The sequence below is a fragment of the Mytilus californianus genome, unplaced genomic scaffold (assembly GCF_021869535.1).
Source record: "Mytilus californianus isolate M0D057914Y unplaced genomic scaffold, xbMytCali1.0.p SCAF_1, whole genome shotgun sequence".
Classification (NCBI taxonomy): Eukaryota; Metazoa; Mollusca; class Bivalvia; order Mytilida; family Mytilidae; genus Mytilus; species Mytilus californianus.
In genome coordinates, this window is record NW_026262581.1 from 101,407,420 (window position 1) to 101,428,066 (window position 20,647).

The 20,647-nt window shown below is 31.3% G+C and overlaps 1 protein-coding gene and 1 long non-coding RNA gene across 2 annotated transcripts in view; one reads left to right on the forward strand and one right to left on the reverse strand.

Moving 5' to 3' along the window:
- LOC127728068 (uncharacterized) overlaps positions 1–13,846 on the reverse strand; it is a 23,381-nt gene extending 9,535 nt beyond the window's left edge. Inside the window, exon 1 of the long non-coding RNA XR_007993986.1 lies at positions 13,766–13,846. This is a non-coding gene — a long non-coding RNA (uncharacterized LOC127728068). The remainder of the gene's footprint in view (positions 1–13,765) is intronic.
- Positions 7,663–20,647, forward strand: part of LOC127727980 (plexin domain-containing protein 1-like) — a 30,965-nt gene continuing 17,980 nt past the window's right edge. Inside the window, exons 1-10 of the mRNA XM_052235129.1 lie at positions 7,663–7,939; positions 9,584–9,972; positions 10,695–10,817; positions 11,417–11,486; positions 13,796–13,921; positions 14,289–14,342; positions 16,805–16,869; positions 17,732–17,819; positions 18,571–18,663; positions 19,951–20,093. Coding sequence (XP_052091089.1) covers positions 7,894–7,939; positions 9,584–9,972; positions 10,695–10,817; positions 11,417–11,486; positions 13,796–13,921; positions 14,289–14,342; positions 16,805–16,869; positions 17,732–17,819; positions 18,571–18,663; positions 19,951–20,093 — 1,197 coding nt within the window. The 5' untranslated portion in view covers positions 7,663–7,893. The remainder of the gene's footprint in view (positions 7,940–9,583; positions 9,973–10,694; positions 10,818–11,416; positions 11,487–13,795; positions 13,922–14,288; positions 14,343–16,804; positions 16,870–17,731; positions 17,820–18,570; positions 18,664–19,950; positions 20,094–20,647) is intronic.

Genomic DNA, 20,647 nt, shown 5'->3' on the forward strand with positions numbered 1-20,647 from the left:
CATTGTACGCTCTTTTTTGAAAGGAAATATATTTGAACAATTGTGAAATTTAAATAATAAAATCAATAGATATAGGAATATTTACTACGCGGGAAATAAGATTTACAATTAGGACATTGAAATCATCATATGAAATGTATAATTTCATATATTATCAGTTCACAATTATGGTATCGAGGAAGGAATCGCAATGGATTGAACTATTAGTAAATTAGTTTAGTTTGATATTTAATAGAAAATTTCTCTTCGTTTAAAGTATAATGGATGACATTAACACCAGTGTAGGTATTGGTAAGATATTTTGTTTCTTTCAGTAAACCTTGCGTATTACAAAAGATAAGTAGTCGAGAAATGTATATTTTCTCATCTAATCCACAACTAAATGTAAGATTTTACTTGAACTTAATTTCAATAAATCAAGTTTATTTCCAACAACGAAGACTAGAGAAAAACTAGTCGAACATTACCTTGAAAAGTTTCATTATGTATGAAAGCGCCGTCAAATTAATTATGTTGTATACATTATCCTGAATAATTTATTACTGTTTACAAATATATATATAAGGAACACCCAATTAATTCATGTATTTTATGATGCCATGAACTGCATATATGTGTATACTATTGAATTCATAACAGTGTGGACGAGGCCATTTCTTGGCGTGCTCAGTTCATCAATTGACCTGGTCAGATCAGGTTATCAACTGAAAATTGAGAAATTATAGCCTATTTTGAATAATGGAATGGACTTCTGCGACCCTGCATCTACTAATTATAGAGATACATTATACGACATTCGAAAGCTTGTTGATAGAAGATTATTCAAAATAGGCTATTTCTTAATTTCACGCGTATTTTGGCATTTCAGTCCTCCGTAACTCCTCTAATCGGCATTGTGGCACATGTTAACTATATAACGTTTGTTCCTCTATCAACTATTTTTCGAATGTATAATGTATCTCTATAATTAGTAGATGAAGGGTCGCAACAGTCCATTCCATTATTCAAAATAGGCTATAATTTCTTAATTTTCAGTTGATAACCTGATCTAACCATTTAAATAAACAACCATCTTGAATAAATTTTCTAGAGATAGAACACTACAATACGAAATGTTCTTTTAGAAATCATTTGCAATATTTGTATTGGAGGTAGACTATGGTTTTTTTTTATAATATCCCAAATTCTGTAATGCTTGATTTGCTGAGTATGACTCAAACATTGAGTTGAAATAATTCTCAAAAAAAAAAATAAGAATAGTATTACTAAGATAATTTAGATAACAATTGTTTTAGAGTAGTAATATCTGAAAAATAGTGGCGATACAACGCTATACATGTATAATTATTTTTCTCTGAACTCTAGTACAGTTCTGACAAAAACTCGTAGAATGTAGAAATCTCGTTTTATACTTGTAAAGGGAGATAAACCAACAATCTGGATCTCAAATATATAAATATCTCCATTTTTATCAAAAAGTCTACATAGAACATTATAAGAATCACACGACGATTTGTGTATGTTAGGTCAATTAATGTAAGGCAATAGACTTGAAGACATTTGGTGAATTATTAGGAGTCTAAATCCTCGAAATATCCATATAAAGAATATCAGAAACAATATAAGACATTTATTATAGTCCAAGTAAGTCGTTCTTAAGTAAGCATGGTAGATTTAAAATATATTTTACTTCAAAAGTTGAAGCCTGGTAAAAATAATATAAAAATTAACAAACACTTCAAATAAAAGATTGTTTTCAGATAGTTCCTTCAATTTCCTCTGATATTTAATTGCCGTTTCGAAGTATTTGTGGAGAAGGTAAACTACTTTACTTTGGTTATATTCTGTGCTCGAAAGTACACAAGTACAAGACGTTTTACGTTTTTGTTTGAATTTGAAATTAGTTTATTCTGCATAAATTGATAAACAAGCTTTCAAAATGTTTGAAATAAAAAATTATCTGCTCTATAGAGTTTTCATAGATAGAATCATTTAAATTGCATCATTATGATAAATGCACCGTCATTTTGAAAACTAAGCCTTATATAAACCGTTACGTTTCGTATGCTTTGTTCGGTAGAGACTTGCATAATTAAACCTTAATAGAAAATAATTAAACCTACTATAGTCTGTGATTTAGACAAAACTACTTTCATTGCAAGTTAAATTTATATTTTCGAAAAAAGAGAAAAGAGCTGTTACTAGTACATTTGAAACTTGTTCAAATAGGCCGTCAGAAATTACTCGGTACCTATGAAATAAATAATGTGTCTTCTAGAATAAATGCGTGCATTCATCAAAAAGTTGAATCGAATACGCCTTGTGTACATATACAAAAAGACCCGTTACACTGTTGTTTCAACGAATTTGTCATAATAATTTGGCAGGATGTTTTCTCTAAGTATGTACTGGATAAATATGCAATAAGACTAGGTACACACATAAGCCTGGACATCTCATGGACAGTCACGTATAAGTAATGCATACAGGTTCCGAAAACAGGAGTCGCATGAACCTTTCGGTAATGTCAAATTTCGATAAAAGCGGACTAACAATTGACTTTTTGTTTACACACAACATCTGTTGATGGTGTGATATGTAATTATCAATGTCAAATTAGTTAAAAGCAAAATATGACATTGTAAGAATTAATGTTCTTTTTTGTGTTTTTTTGTTTGTTAATTTGAATCTTATTTTGATTTACAATTTATTCATTCATTTTCAATTTCTGTTTTTGCTACCAATTGATTCACAATATCCTGACAAATACCAAACTGTACCGGTTTCCCCTTTACATAAAGCATTATACAAAAAGAAAAGTCTTTTAGTTATTCATATTTACTTTTAGAAATATACAGTAATAGAGACAATAGAGCAATCCAATATACTTGAACATCCAAGGCAAACTGACTGCACGATTCAAATGATGTGCAATGAAAAAATATCCAGTTAAAAAAAAGATTATGTTGGGGTTTTTTTCTTCATTATTCTGAGCTCTTTGCACAAAGAAATCTCACCCATTTAATAAATGGTATGTTACTCTTATATGTTCACAACGTGGGAGCATTATTTCTCCGTATGATATTTTGTGAAATAACCCTATAAATTTGAAGTTTTTAGTAAGGAAAATCGAAATGAGTTTATATATTTTTCTATAATTCAGTAATATTAGTTTTGCACATTTATTATTCTTTGAAGTTTCAAAGAAACTGTTGGGTATTATGATAAAAAGAATATTAAAAACAAATACCTTTTACATTTTGTTGAAAGAAAGTTTTATTTTATTTATAGAAATCTGAAACAAGTGATTATTAGCATCCCCACTGGAAGGCCTCTGACAGACTGTATGCGTAAAATCATTGTTATAGAAAGCCGATGACAAACAAGTTAAAGCTAAATGATTCGCTATTTTTAACAGCATACGTATTACGGTCTGTCTACATTGTTACGGTTTTACCTCTAAACGTCAATTTGACTGTCTATCTATTGGACTATTTTACTAATGGTATATAAAGATGTGCAACTGGAATAATCTCTAAGGCGAGACTTAAATGTTTTATTTTTAGGTTTGTAAATTTTGCATAGTTTACATGTTAGTTTTTTAACACTTGCATATAAATACTATCGAAATTAAACACAGGATGGAAATATCTCTGTGTCAACAGTTTTTTACAACAAAAACAATAACAAAGTACGTTCCATAAATAAAAATGTGTAAGATTAAAAATAATGTCGAGATATTTTTATTACATGTTATTAAATTAACCAAACCGTAATTGGTTCTGTAAGGTTCATTTTAACCCAGGAAAAGAAATATAAAAGCATTAGGCCGAAATCTCCCCAAAAATTCAATTGCACACAAATGATACTTTCTAAAGTTCTTTATTCTTTTAAATTACTTAAATCAACAATATCACAGCACCGTGTGAGTGCTTTAATGTTTAACACCTTTGGGGGATTTTCGAACATGTGACTACATGGTGAATGGCAAAAGATAGTTCAGGCTGCAATTGTAATAAGATTATGGCAAAATCTTAGTAAAGGGACATAAAAAAAGAATAAGAAGAACATTCTTTACCAACACCAACATGCCATGAGAAGAAAAAACATGCATTGTCTTTTAGGTAAAAATCAATTCATTTGGTTAAGGATGGATGTCTTTCTGTTCAATTTTCTTACAGTAAAAAGGTAAAAATAATCCCATGGTAGTAATCAAAGACAGTCACATTTGCATTGTTTTAAAATTCCCTTTCAATGTAATGTGTAGCGCTAAATAACTAATTAATTATTTCGGATATATGCATCTTCATGGTATATTATGTTAGCTCTGTAATATTCGAATTCCAGTAATGTTCAGCACCCCTCCGATTTTGACCCCGCGAATGAAATAAATACAGGGGAAATTGGCACTTCTTCTTTCAAATTAAAAAACATGACATGTGAGTAAATTTCTTAATTTAACAAAATATGAATTAGGGTTCTGTTGAAGTTCCTAGCAGAATCAAGATACCACATGTATATGTCAAGTGATCCCTCTAACTTTTCCCTGTACTGTACACATATTTAGGGATAAGATCTTATTCAGATATGCTCTAAACCTTTTTTTTTTAAATCTTACAAAATGTTCGGGGCGAATGCAGTAAGACTCTCTTATTCCAGTGATAAAGAATGAAAATTCCATAAATTATATTTTCCTCAAATGTAAAAAAATCCTGCATGATATCAAGAAAAAGTAGTATGTATCGACCAAGGATTTGTGTAATAAGTCTTAATAGACAAATCCTTGGCATCGACGTTTTAATTAAACTATCATACAGCATAGTAATGATGATGACAATGTGCTTTAGTTCGTTGACAATCTAATCTGAACTTAAATATCCTGTTCACTACAATTGATCGATGGATTTTATCTTAATTATTTTCTAATCCATCAACTACCAGACAATTTAATGTAAATAGATGGGTTATCCCATGGAGTAGGAGAATTGAATGAGTAATATACAGCATTGTAACTTATAACGGAATGTATACGGTGGATTTAACTATAATAATTCTTCGACGTTTTGTTTAACTTAAAGTCTGTGAAGTGACATTTTCAATACAGATTATGAATAATTTGCAGTATAATTATGTATTCTTTTTTATTCATAAAATCATAGAATTGAAGGATTGGACAAGGGTTACTACTTCCCTGTTTCCACTTTATTCTTGTGTTTCTCTATTAAAGTCCAAATTAGAAAAGGCGTCCTGTAATTCCTTAAGACCTGTAAGATGCTATAATTATATTCAGAAATTTCGAATACCAACAAAAACTTATGTATATTAATAAGATACTCAAAGTCAAAGTTTTCATAGTTTTCTTTCATGAGATCAGAAACCCCGTGGTTTTTCAAGTCGTTTTATCGTAGAATTCAAAACTAAATCAAGCACTATACCTGTTAAATAGAAGTAGTTACGTGATATACGTCAATAATGAGACAAAAAGCCAACGACACAAAAAGCAAAAGACATCTATAATATGAGGCACACTTCATATAGGAACTCCTCAGAAAGAATGAAAAGAATTTAGTATTATATTTAAATTCCAATCTCCGTTATACAGATCATGTCCTCTCACGTAATAATTCATAGCTTAGTGACTTTGCCGAACGCATCTATCCATCGAACGTAAATTAAAGGATACATCAACCACAATAAATCATATCTTGACTTTAATCTTCTATAAATTGACAAAAATGAGGGTGCGTGAAGAACTACGATGAACGAGATGCTCTCAGTTTTTAATTGTGAACTTCCATTTCTAAGTAGTAACATTCCAGCAGCGCCTGAATATGAAGTATTTAACTCACAGTACTTATGGATACGACATGCCAGAGCTTGCATTTTCTTGATCATTTTCTTGATATAGGGTTAATGCAAAGAAGCTATTAAAACAAGGTTCCTTATGGTAAAATTGAAGTTGACTCTTGCTTAACGTACGCAAGCATGTTTTGGTTGACCGTTACGAAATACCTGTGTCACAAAAGACCACAGATGTGTTCCAATTGTCGTACCTACAATCCCGTCCTCTTTCAACGAATTTAACATCACCTAATGCGACTTATTACCATATGTTAACTTGTCATGAGCAACACGACGAGTGCCAGTGGGATCTGCTTACCCTTCTTGAGCATCTGCAAACACCCCGTGTTTGGTGGGTTACGTGTTGCTCAAACTTTGGTTTTCTGTGTGGTGTTTTGTGTACTGTTGTTTATTTTTTCGTCGTTATTCTTTTTGTCGAAGCTATTATTTATTTTTCTTCAAATAATGATTTTTTATTGTCCCTTGGTAGCGTACGTCTGCCTCTGTTTTAGACAAGTGTCTACATGTTTATAATAAGTCTAGAAAAGTTTGAACAGAGACTATCTATTAAGATCATCAAATTCACTAATGGGTAAAAATATTCAAATAAAACAAAGTAGTACTGACGAGGTTCTCGACTTAATTAGAACAGGTGTAACAGTGAACCTGTTCAGCCAATGTACTCTGTCCTTTTGGTTAAAGTTAATGACGAATTCTCACGAGGGTTTTATTCCCGAAGGAATACACAACTAAAGTGTGAAGAATATATACTTTAGGATATTTCATCTAACGTAAATTCTACAAATCGGAATGGATAAACGCTTACACAGGCGCATGAATACTTCTTATGTTTCGAGGTTATCTCAACCGTTCCCTATTTATCTTGACCAGTGGTATATCACGATCACCTTTAAAAAATGTACTGTAATTATCAGCTCAACCCCTATATAAAAGATAACACAAACACTGGAGCAAGTAAGACAATAATAAGCTAATGTAAGATCATCTAAGTCATTCCAGAAAAATATGAAACCAAAACAAGATGTTTCTTTTTCTTCGAATGAATGAATTATAATTGCAAAGCAGTAGTTACATGCTATAACAACACAAACATGTTTCATTGAGACACATTATAAACAGTAGACAACAATTATATTCAAACCTAGTACAACTGACAAACAATAGTAAGCAGGTGTAACTTAATCTGCCAAGCGGACGGATTTCAAATTACACAATTTTGCCAACTAGTGGTCTAGATTTGGTTTGATACAAATATCTTAATATTGTCTTATAGTCACGAACAATAGTATTTCGTCTTTTGTCATACTGTGTTGCATTTTCACAGGTTTCAGACACTGTCTATTGCACTTGGATAAACAAACTTCTTTTGTAATTTTGTAGCTGTCCGAGATCTTAGAAATTGAAATGCTGGTGGTTTTAGATATGAGATATAGCCGAAGCACGAAGGTTCTGAAGCAAATATTACACTTGTTGAATACCGTATGCAGTTTTCTATACGTTTTCTTGTTTAATTAACTTTTAGGGTTGCTGTCTAATAATATACTCCAAAATCTACTTTTATTCAAATACCTTTCGTTTGTATGGGACAAATATCCTAAGCTCACTTGAACATACATTTCGTCTATCAGATTGTAATTGTAAAAATCTTTATTGATACTCTATTTGATTGCATTTTGTTTGTATATTTCGTGATATGATAACAATAACATCCTATTTATTTATATATTTTCTCGCATTTAAATCTAACCTTAAACCTGCGTATGTAGGTAACTTTAATAATTGGAATATCTAGTCATGCATATGAATATAACGTACCATAAACCTTATTGAATATTTCAATGTCGGGTGTATTGAACCTATAAACAGTAAAATATCGATGAAATATATACACATTATTGAGTACAAGGTAAAAATATAAATTATCCAGGACATATTAATTTCATAATCTGTTATATGTATTGATACATTGTAAACACAGTTTCTTAATCGACGTCGTTGATAAAACTAACAAAGAAGAAGAAAATCATCAAAATGACCACCTCAGCTGTATATCTGGTGTTATTGATATTGTTTACAGGTAAGTAAACAAACCTGCTTGTATGTTGTATGCAAATGCTTTGATATTACAGAAATTATTTTTTTCAAAATACATGTACTTTTGTCGTATTTATAAAATTTACTAACAACTTGTCCAATGGAACAAGTATGTGTGTGTGTGTATGATCATAAAGAAAGAAAGCAACTTGTCTCAATATCATATTGATTCCTGTCATCAAATAGACATTTAAGAATATACACGCATTTTTTAATCTATTAAAACCATAAATTGAATTGGATTTACCATAAATTGAATTGGCTTTTCTCAAAACAAAATCAATGATAGTAAAACTTTGTATTCTGATACGCTTGATTATTTTTGGCATATTCACACGAGAACGAAAATTAGTTGATGCATATATATAGGACCCAAAACGAAACTTTTTTAACGTGTTTTATTTATGCAACTAAATGGATTACTGGGGTTTGGTATTTCGTAATGTCAAGTTATTTTGAAATCAGGGTATCTTGTTTGTTCAATTATTAATATGTGCCAAAAGCATATAACATCATAGTATAATGTTTGTTTGTGTGAATGGCGTTCTGCCCATCAAAGGTCCTTAATTGAAACAATAAATATTCTTATTTTTATTATTATTATTATCATAACAACACATATGGTATGAGTTGCTTCAAAAATCCACCTAAAGTTTTATTTTAGTAGTGTAGTAACAAGAACACATTAAGATTGATACGATATTACTTCCTTGGTACATGTATACTGTGATTTCAATCTTCCTGTGGCTTTTCATATTGTTCAAGATTTTTTAAATGCGTGGTGAGAATATCGTGTGTAACACCATGTATTTACTTCCTTGTCATTACCGGTGATCTCATACAATCGACAAAATACCAAGTAGTTTATATATATCTTTTCTAGTTAATAACTTAAATGATATATTTATGAAATATTGATAGAATGTTTAGTCATTCGTCATTCAATGAGTTCTAAATATGACGACGACAAATACTATACAATATAATAGAAAAACAAAGGATATGGGGTATCCATCAATGACACAAAATCAGTACATGCACAGTAAAAAAACACACAAAAAGCAAAGGAACAGCGCTTTTATTGCTGTTCTTCATCTAGTTTAATTTCCCATGTTTGTTCCGATATGTGCTTATTGCCTTTGTGATCTGTATGACCTATATGTACCGTACCTTTTATGTTAGATTTTAATTCAATATAAGTTATAAATATACTGTCGCCATCACAATTGAGTTAAGTATTTTATCATATGATCCATTTGCTGTACTTGCAATTCCCTCAATGAAAGTCAATATTGCTTTATGAGCAACATTCCGTTTCAATGTTTTAAGATGATTTTGGTAAGACTCGTTTTTTTTCTTATTTTTGACCGATAAATTAAATTATAAATCAATGCCATTTGACCAATCCTTAAATGTGCAACAGAAGGGAATTGGTGAGATAATGAGGAGTCTTTTACTATAAAAGGACCTAAGGGTACGGTTGAATAAAGTTATCTTAAAATTCATTTGATGAACAATTCAAATGCCTGTGACCCTTAAATAGAGCTTTGTCCATTTTAAAATATTTTCTTAGTTTGATTTAGTCGATTTAAAGTAGTATATTCATAATTACCCTGTTTTTCTTCAGTGGTAGCCTGTTCCAATTCCATAAGGCATGAGGAGGAAAAATACATTACACAGGTAAAATACAGAGAACACAAGCTTGTGAAAAGGGCCGTTTCCAGTACAAATACTACAGACAGTATAGACATTTCAAATACAACGCACAGCACAGACAGTTCGAATACAACACACGGTGTCGTCGTCAACACTTCAACAGGTAGTGATGTGACTACTTCAAGAAATACTTATGAGACAACAAATAGTTATGAGACAACAAATAGTTATGAGACAACAAAAAGTTATGGGACAACAAATAGCGATAGTGTAAATTCAACAACATCAACAGTCACACCAGAAACTACAACACAAAAGTCATCAATTGGTCAAACAGAAGTTCCATCAAATACGACCACGGTAATTATAGAATAGTGATACTGCAGATATGCAACGATTTTACATAATGGAAAATGTGTATTAATTTATAACACGAAATCCCTACTCGCATGTGAATGATCAAACCAAAGGATTAGCGCTGGCATTGCTGGTCAACCTCTAAACGTCACAGTAATGCCTTCAAAAGCTCACGCATCACTTGCAATTTTGATAACATGTAGGATTTGTTTTATGAATGTTCAATTTATTTTAGTCTCAGCTATTGTTTGGAAGAGTAGATTATTCTTAAATAGACGCATGAGACCGAATATTATATTCATTCATATCTGCAATTACAATAAAACAATAGCGAATTAAATTTAGAGAGTTGAAGAGAATCACTGTTTACAAAATGAAATAATAAAAAAGCATATTTTATTTATATCGGAGGTTTAATGATTTCTATTGCAAGTATTCTTTACATACATGAAATTTTAATGATTCGACATTTCTATTGATTTGTACATAAAATTAAATGAGAATTGTAAAGAATACTTTGAATTGATATGTATGAAAGTCATTGTGAAAATGAAATATGTACCTGTTAAATGGTTACACCGAAAACTCTTATATAATGCAGTATCTCACTTCATTGACGCATATATCCTATCTGTAGCTCAAAAGAATGAAAGATAAAAAAAAATCATTTTAATGTACGAACTTGACCATAATAATAACAAGCTTTTTCTTCATTTTATTCGCAGATAACAGACCACCATACTTATTATAAGTCGAGAATGTTTTCCGACCCGACTGGAGCCTATTGGAATGAGTTGCACGGACATACAAGGCATTCTTTATCAAATGACAAACATCTTGTGTACGCGGTAAGAACTCATTAGGGGTCATCCAGGTTAATAGCCCTTCTTTGACCTTTAACATTTGATCATATCAAACGAATTAAATTGAAATCCTTTTGTGTGTAAATTCCCAACGGTTCAGTTATTAAATCTGCGAGCTGAATAATTTACATTATTTTTCACATGGAGATGGAAAAGAACTTTTAAAAGGAGAAATATGATCAACATGTCATGTCATGGTATAAGAAGTTAGTCATGAAAAATCTTTTTCTTCCGTTGTGAAGCTTAGATACATGTAGCATTTGTCGACAATAGTATAAGGGATTTCGGATCTCTTTTCATATAAGTAATTTTATATATAAACGGTACCCGGTATAATATTCCTTATTTCATAATTTTACATTTACCTTTGTAAATGCAGACATTTACACCACTGTCGCAGTTTAGGGGGAGGGTTTTTAGCGCTCGCCAACTACGTTTAACACTGCACATTCTTTATATGCCTATCTCAACTCAGGATCCTGTAGTTCAGTGGTGTCTTGCGATCTTGATATGTTGATTTATTTTTACTTTCCTAGCCATAATATAACGTTCTTGTATTCACGCATTTTTTGTTTCTGTTTCAGTTCGTCGACTTATCTTTTAAATTTCCATTCTATGGTCACATGATACAGAGATTTGCAATAACGCCATTAGGTTTGTACCATACTAGTATATATATAAAACTTTACCTACTTGTTGAATTCGCTTCTTTAGAATATAAAGGACTATGAGTATGAGTAATCGCATTGTTCGTACACCAAAATGAAAATAACGTTACGTCATTGCTTGAATTCCAATTCTTTAGTATGTTGAAATATCAATCACAATGTTTTGGTGTACGCTTTTGAAAATATTACCCAGAACGCATTAGATTCTGAAACGGTGAAGTTCAAGGTGTTTGTTATAACGTTGCAGCAGTCCTTATATATTATAGAAGGGTGACTGGTGAATAGAAATATGGTCACTTTCGGTCTTTTTTCGACCAGCAGTAAAACCCTTTCCAAATTGAGTGTCCATTTTGTTGTGCGGGATGAATAAATACGCAACCACGCTCAGTCAGAATGGATATGTTTAATCCAATGCTTCGTGTAAAGTCTGCACGTTAAGAACACTTGCAACAACTCTTTGAGGTGTCCATAGGTTACATGTTGCAAGACTAGATGTTTGTCCCTTTATAATATACCCTCATCTTTCTGTGGCAGTCCAAATTTCCCGTCCTTCATCCCGGTCGACTATTATTACAGGATCCACCTTTTGTATTTCTCGCTAATTTGTTTACCTCCTAAGCATGCATTAGATATTTGCCAATGGACGTTAAGCAAAAAAACAACCAACCAAGCAATTGGATATATATCATATGAAAATAATGTAACCAAGTACACGGCTTTGCACCATTTTTATGATAAGTGCCAACGTGAGTGCTAGGCGTTATTTTATGATGTTTTATGATATTCTGATGTTTATTCTTCACACTAAAAAAAGTTAAAGCATTAACGTAATTATGAAAAAAAGAGACATTATTATAACTCCTTTAACGCTGTTTTAGTAAAATTCACCTCAAATAAGTTTGGTTGCTCTGTTTTCTTTTATGTTTTTTGTGAATTTAAAATAATTCAATCTTATCCAATTCAATTTTATCTTTTTCTTTCTTTTTCTTCCGTTTTTCAGTATTCCTATCGTATTACATGTACTTAGTTTCTTTACCATGTTTTGAATATTCTGCTGTACGTATGGTATTAATCATACCATAGGTATGTTTAAGAATAATAGATATAGGCTTTCGAGAAGCCAATTTGGAGAGTTTTAAGCTGCCAAAAAAGCAACCAAAATATTGTTGAAAGATGTATGTTGACCTCTATATGTCATTTTGCTATTTGTGTCGTTGGGTTGCTGTTTGTTTTACGTATGCCCAACACCTTCTTTTATTCATATATAAAGAAGCACAAAATATATTTTGAGGTATACAAAATTGGATTGTATAGCAATAGCGACCTTCCATGTTCGATGTCTAAAAACAAGCTGCTGCAGTTGGAAAAATTGATGAGATGTACATAGACAAAATTTGCTCTGATTATAAAACAAACTGCATAATAGGATCGTCGGTCCTTGTTTATGCTAAAATAAATGTTGCGTCCAATAAATCCGAAACATTACATGAAGCATATGCTGGGGATGGGGTTGAACGTTTCAACGATCCTTCTTTGTTCACCTGGCCAGGAATACCTCTGACAACAAGAGACATACTGAAACCAAACTTTGTTTTTATACAAATGAGGTTGGACCAATTTCCCATGTATTTATATCGCATTTGGGACATAAATTCGGATTGTCACAGCTCCAAGCGTGTACTTTGAGGTTCTAGCAATATCATAACGTATTTCTCAACAGATATCAAAACTGTAAACGCCGGATGAATTCTCAAAACTGAAATTTTGGTAGATTTATCTTTAAAAAGAACACTTCAAAAAGACAGTTTAAACCAAAACCAAAATTATGTTGGAAGTTTTGCTTTCTATTGTCTTTAGGATTCCTTTGGATTAGTTCTTCCTTGCAAAATTTTACAGAAACAAGTAAGATTTGCACTTCTATATCAAAATGAATTCTAGCTGCGGAACCCTAGTTCTTATGGTCCTTAAGTTATTTTTGACAACTATGGTCCGCAAATTGTCAAAAAAACATCATAAGGGCCTACAGGCACTTGTCTCTGAAAAAATATGTACCTTCATATATAAGGTATATAGGACATTTTCTTTTCAGAGACACATGCCTGTGTAAGGACCATATGAGCTATAGTGACGAAGACAAATGGCTTCAGCAGCAATATGTACCACTGAATGACATTTATTTTTATGGAAAAATGTTTAATTATTGAAACATGTTTTAAGTATATGATCAATAATGATAGACTCTTCAATATTCTTTACATTACATACACTATTAATTGTTCGTTGACTCTTTTCCAGGATTTTTATACATGAGTTCATTCACACATCGACAACTGGATTATTCCTACACCCATTACATTGCTCCACTGATGGCAAACTTTGATACCATTGGAAATTATTCTGAAATATTGTACAAAGATAACGGTACGTTTGTGTAAGATATGTATGACGATTTAAATGAATCTTATTGTAATATGACTACCATTTATTAATGTTATAAAACAAGAAAATTATTTTGATTAGTATTTGTAAAGAGATATCGCGTTTCATCTTCGTAGTATATCTTAAGGAACCAATAGAATCTTTCTAGCTATTGGTTTTGTTTTTCTAGCGGTGGCTTTTTAGTTTGAGTTGATACCAAGTTATGCATGTTGAAATTCACTTGGAATTCTATTATAAACTGTTACACTTTTAGCTGACAACTCTTTCTTGTACGTATAAATTTTGTATACATATTATATAATCAACGCAAATTTCAAAACATGTCTTTATTCTTATTTTATTATTTCAGGTAATAGTTTTGTAATTGAATGGAGAGACATTGAGTTAAATGATCAAGCAGAGAGTAAGAAAATTAAAATTACTTAACATTTCTAAACTTTTTACATAACAGTAGTGGTAGTGCAAGCATTGTTTTAAAAAAACTGAATGAAAAGATTTTTTCTTTAAAGGGGCATTATCTACGAGATATAAAAGAAATAAAATATGATTTTTTTGTTGTTCAATCATTAATGAAAGTGAAATAGTGAAATAATAATTCGTTTTTAAACAACCAGTTTGGTTCAGTTTTGTAAAAATAAGCAAGGAAACATCGCTAATGAATTATTCACTTGCAAGTGAATAATTCGACCTCATTGAATCCGTATTCATGTGAACTTTAATTGATCCCTATAGTTAGAGATGGGTTACGCATGAACTAGGCGTGTTCAGTTATTAAATGGAAAAGAATGTAATTTAAAACATTGGAAGTGAAACAAGGGTAAACCATTTGGTTGACTGTTCGATCTAGAAAAAACTCATTCTTATACAGGTATAAACGATTATTAACATATTTTTTAACCTATAATATGAAATCAAACATACCTAGAAAAATCCAATTGCACGAGTTCGCAATCAATTTATATCTATGTTTATATTTATATCGGGTTATATGACCGTCGGCAGTCTCCGGAGGTCACCTCGATGGTTAATTAGATGGAGTCTAGACTAAAATACACACGAAATGCGGCTACATTCTATCGAGTCTATGCATCATAAATTGTTTATTTAAGACTTTTTATAATTTGAATAAGCGTTTTAGTATGTTATAAGCCGAAAATAAGAATTTGAGTCAAATCGGTGAACATGAATTTGACAGCTAATGCCCCTTTAAATATTGGTACTTTTACTATACATGAACATGCAACAAATTACGGACGGAATATAGTTTTTGATCTATCGACAATCGAATTAATTAGTTGTCAAATGGATAGCACATTTAAAATTTTTGTCGGATCCCCTCGAATTTTTAAGACTGATTACTTATATTTTCAATTTGGATGAAGTCGCCAAGTAAAATAAATGGGAAATTTAAAACCATGATCTTTTGAGGAAGGGGGAGGGAAAGGGTGACTAACATATAGACTAGAAAGCGGATCCCCATTTAATAAAGGTGTAATATTATTAAAACCTTTGGTTAATTACATCATCTGAGTATCGGAAATGGGGAACCAATTTGAGGGGGGTGTCTTTACAGATTATTTGTATTTCTTATCTATTTTTGATCGGATTATCTTCAAAACTAAGTTTCGTCGTGAATATACATGAAATATTTGTCACAGGACGTGAAGCAAACAAAGTACAATCAATTAATCAAAACTGTAATAAGATTTGTTCTTATCTCCTATGTTTGCGTCCGATTATACACTCTTATTGAATGGGAGAGGGTTTGATTATTAAAACAAATTGAGGAAGGTTAACGAGACAGTAACCAAACTACATCATTAAATTATAAAATTTTCTACAGACCATCAAGTTTACTATTATCAAAAACTTGAGTTAGTTTGATATAACAATAAACAGAAATTCGGACATATACTCACTAAGGATTTTTATTATTGAAAATGAAATAAAAACCGTTTTATTCTGTATAAATAACATCTAAATCAAATATTTCATGGAAGTGAATTATAATGAATAAAAGATAGAACTAACGTTCGAGAAATAAATCATCAAAAGGGAAATAAAAAATTAGACTAACCAGAAGCAATAAAAAAGTCTACGGGCTTACAATTAACAGTCGTAAAAATCACATGCTATTTGCAGCTAGACATATTGGTTAGTGACACTTGTCTATTGATGAAGACCGTATTTAGACCTCTAGCTAATTTGAGGTTTTGTTGTTGTTAGGCTGCTGTCTCATTGACGTATATCACTATATTATTCATGCATATGAACAGCAATCATTCAAGACTAACACTTTAGGTCCTACAAACATCAAAATCTAGACGGGTATTTTTATTTCATTTAGATCAGTCCAGATATTAATTGCTTTGATTCCTTAACTGATGAACCAATGTTTTGGTAGAAAGTTACACACCCTAGGTCACTAACGCAAAGTCAATACCGTTAGTGGACAATCAATGCTGAAGTTACACTCAGCCCGTTAAATGAATATAACACTTGACAAAAGTCCTAAGTCCGAGAAGGATAGACAATACACGACGACTTAAAAAACGATAAAACAAAACATTGTGCAGAAAACCAAAGATTGGCAAATACAAACCACTCCAAAAACCAGGAGTGAACTCAGATTCCCGGGACTTCTGTTCCACTTATTATCTTACTTTTTTCCTGGTTGATGTTAATAAAAATGAAACAGCAAACCAACAATACAAACAAACCAACAAAAAACGATATTTACGTATTTCATGCCACTGCATTGGTATTATACAGGCAAGTTATTTTAATAACTATTTTTATGCAGACGAAGGAAACCATTAATTTGTTTGGAAATTTTAAGATTAATTTATCTTTTTATCTTTAAAGAGGGAAACTACACGTTTCAAGCGACACTTTTTCAAAATGGTACAATAATGTTCGCTTACAAATCAGTGAGTATTACGTACAATAGTGATCGTGTGCTTTACAGAATCGAATGCAACCTGAATATAAATAATGAACACCGTTAATCGGATACGGATGTAGCCGGAACCGATTATTAACAAAATATCGTGAAACGCATTCTGATGCATTTCGAATATAAAAAAAATGACTGTTTGCATATTTCAGCACAAATTATGGGAATATGTTTAGTCCCGAACGACAGCTGCAATCTTTCTTGTTGATGAAAATACAAAAAATAATGGATATAACTGCTAAAATGAAACAGAGATCATTGATACGCGTATTACTAATTAAACGATTAAAACAATTTTTACCGAAAATATGAGAAGTGATTTGATAGATAAGAGTAATGCGATAAGTATATCGATCTTAAAGTGTTTTCGAAGGCATGCATATGTGAAAACAGGCGAATGTTCCGACATGAGTAAGGACCGATCGACAGATGAAGTTTATTTTTTTAAATGTTACTAATCGGATTAAAATAAAGATAAAATTGACATCGGGTATTAATGAATATATAACCCTAATCTTCCTCGCATACATACAATAGTTTGCATAAGAGTTTGACATATAAGAAAGTTTATAAAGAACGGACTAAATCAAACTTTTATAAAGTATATTATGTTGAAGAAGAAAAAAGAAAGCAGAGTTAAAATAGAAACTTTGTATTTAAATTAAGCAAAACCAGGAGTGCTAGCATAGCTCTTTCGGTTTTATAGAATCCTTTCCGCTAAAATACTTTTTTCATTCAACACCAAACCAAAACTGGTAAAATGCAATTAACAAAAGTCACTAAAAAAACCCGATATTTTTTTTCTAAATTGATATTATTTTATTTCTGCGTTTTAGATACCAGATACTAATATATCGGTAGCAAATTGGCCTGTTAAGATCGGACTGTCGGACGCTTTTTATTATGATGTTAATAGTTTTTTTGGTAAGTATGTATTAACTGTAGCCGTGAACTGAAGTATTGCCGAAATGACTAGTCGTAATGAAATGACACATCCCAAGACGACATGAACTAAAAGGATAGACATCACATGGATCGTCGGATTTCAATTAGTAATATCGTTTCTTATTAAATAGCGTAATATTAAGCATAACTCGCAGTCTCCATATCCACAGTAAAATATCTATCGTTATTTAGTATTAACCTTTCTTAAATTATAGATGAATTCTATAAACTAAGAAAAATTAAGGCAAATTAAATACAGTAGGAAGATTTGGGTTAAATATATTTAAGAGTGAGTAGAAGAACAAGAAAATGAAAGGTAAATTTCAAGTAAAAGGGGTACTCGTTTCATGTTTTTGGAGATATTTACATGATATACTTTCACATTTTTCTCAGGTACTGCAACAATGAATGGCTTTATATTTGGGCAGCAGCTTGACAGTGATGAGTTGTAACGTGTAATAATTTCTCAAAATGTTAAATAACTTATTTTTTTTTCGTCACACATGGCTGCAGTACTACTAAACAGACTGACATCGTATTTGGTATGCAGTTTGAGAGTGATGATGTAAGCGCTTTTGGACCTGCCAGACACTTGTTTTCAGAAACTTTGAAATACGAATAGGAGTATGCTTTGAACGACAACGCGTGTAACTTCTTGTTTGATTAGAAAATGAAAACTAGATTTAAAAAAAAATATGAAAGTTTAGATAATATATAATTTTGTATTTAGGATATATTAGATATATAGTGAAATACCATTCTGTTGAATTGAATGTGACGAGCATAGAAGATAATAAAGTGATAATTCTGGATCCTGTGCCAAGTAAGTATAGTTTTTACCTAAAGGTTATGTTTTTGTCTAAAGGTTATGTTTTATCTAAAGGTTATGTTTTTGTCTAAAGGTTAGTTTTTATCTAAAGTTTATCTTAGAATATGGTTCCATTTCGTGGCCTGGCATTTGAACTTACTGTATGCAAACACATTTTGGCTTCCTAACATCACTGAAGATACATTAATTCTAAACATGCTCATCTGGTGCATAAAAATTAGTACAGTTAATGTTTAAGGGGTCCAGTAATGTAGTCCTTTCAGGGATTTGTGCGCATGATATCTATCATTCATTTCTATGCTTTGCATAGTCATTGTCATTCTGTCTTTACGGTCATTACGTGGCAACAAAATCTAAAGAATGTCCAATGAGTGTGTTTGATTGTGCTGTGATACCATTTTCGGTAATCATATATTTTTTTTACCAATATTACGTTCCGTTAAATACTGCGTAGCACTTCACTAAATATGACCTCTGCAATATGTTTTAGTACCTTTTTTCTACCTATCTCTTTCTAAAATTTAATTGAAATTTTGATTTCTTCGAACAAAATAATAGCAAAACACAGAATTATAAGTTGAAGACTGGTATAGTGCAGTACAGTAGTCCTGAAAGGCGCACAGTTTTCTATTAAAGATCTTCCAGACAAACAAACATTATGACTATTAGCTATCGTGTTACTAAAACAGTTTTTTTTTCCATTTATATTATATGTACATTTTAATACAATTTTATATCATTTTCACAGAATTATTGTGTTAAACGAGTACAAGTCTACTTCTTTTTTAAAGGCAGCGTAATGAACACGTTTACCGTACCTTTTAAAGTAAAAATATCACTTTTGTATCTATATCAACAACACCTAAGGAAACCAGATAACCCAGTTACTGATTTAGCATATTTCTTTATAACATTAAATGAAATTAAAACAAAAAATCAAGTTGTTTCCGGTGGCGGCATCTATGGCGTCAACATTTTTTTTTGTTTTTAAATTTGTGAGTTTAAGGGGAATAACTTACGGTTAGTTAATGTTACTCGGTCTTTAGTTTTCTATATAGTATTATGTAATCTGCTGTTTGTCTTTTCGCAGTTTTTCGTTTTTTTCCCATGATATTTTTCCTCGAATAATGATTTTTAATTGTATGCTAATATTTTTTAGATGAAATCAGACTTCAATTCTTAGTCAAACACCATGATTTTGAATTTGGCTGCATTCGTCACGTTTTGATTCATATACCTCAATAAGAGAACCTTTAAATTTTCATTTAATTCAATTTCTAGCATGTAACCTAGCAACAACATGCGAAGAGTGTACATCTCTGCAAATTGATTTTGAGTGCTCATGGTGTCCGAGTGTGTACAGATGTTCAGATAGTGTTGATTGGCACAGACAAGAATGGTTGAACCAAAACTGCGACTCGAATGTAAGTCTTGTCAGTTAAGAAACATTAAGAAAACAACTTAATCTAAGAATTTCTGAAAAGTTCGATTGAGGACCTGATACAACAATCAGCTGCGGATACAAAATTATTTAATAGGTGTGTTAATTATAAAAAAAAGAATAATTCAGTTGTTGCAAGATAAAATGTCCAAATTTGTTTTTAAAGGGAAAGTGTACAATTTATAACAAAGTCAATGTTTTTCTGCTGTTGCTAAAAGCGCTCAAATGTGCACAATTATAAAAGATATAATTTTGTCATAATTATGGACTCTTACTGATTTCAACAGCCGAGACTCAGTCGTGCATACTATGCCGATCTTAATATTATATGTAAATGATAGGAACAAATATAAATCCTCACAAAAGTAAATATGAACAGCATTTATTATTTTATTCTGTAGTGAATAAATAGGGCCACGTGTTGTGAAACTCAACTATTGAGAGAAAGTGGAATCGCCTCCACTTTATACTCACTACAATAATGAATGAAAAAGGAGAGGCGAAGGCACCAAAGGGATATTCACACAAACTGGCAAT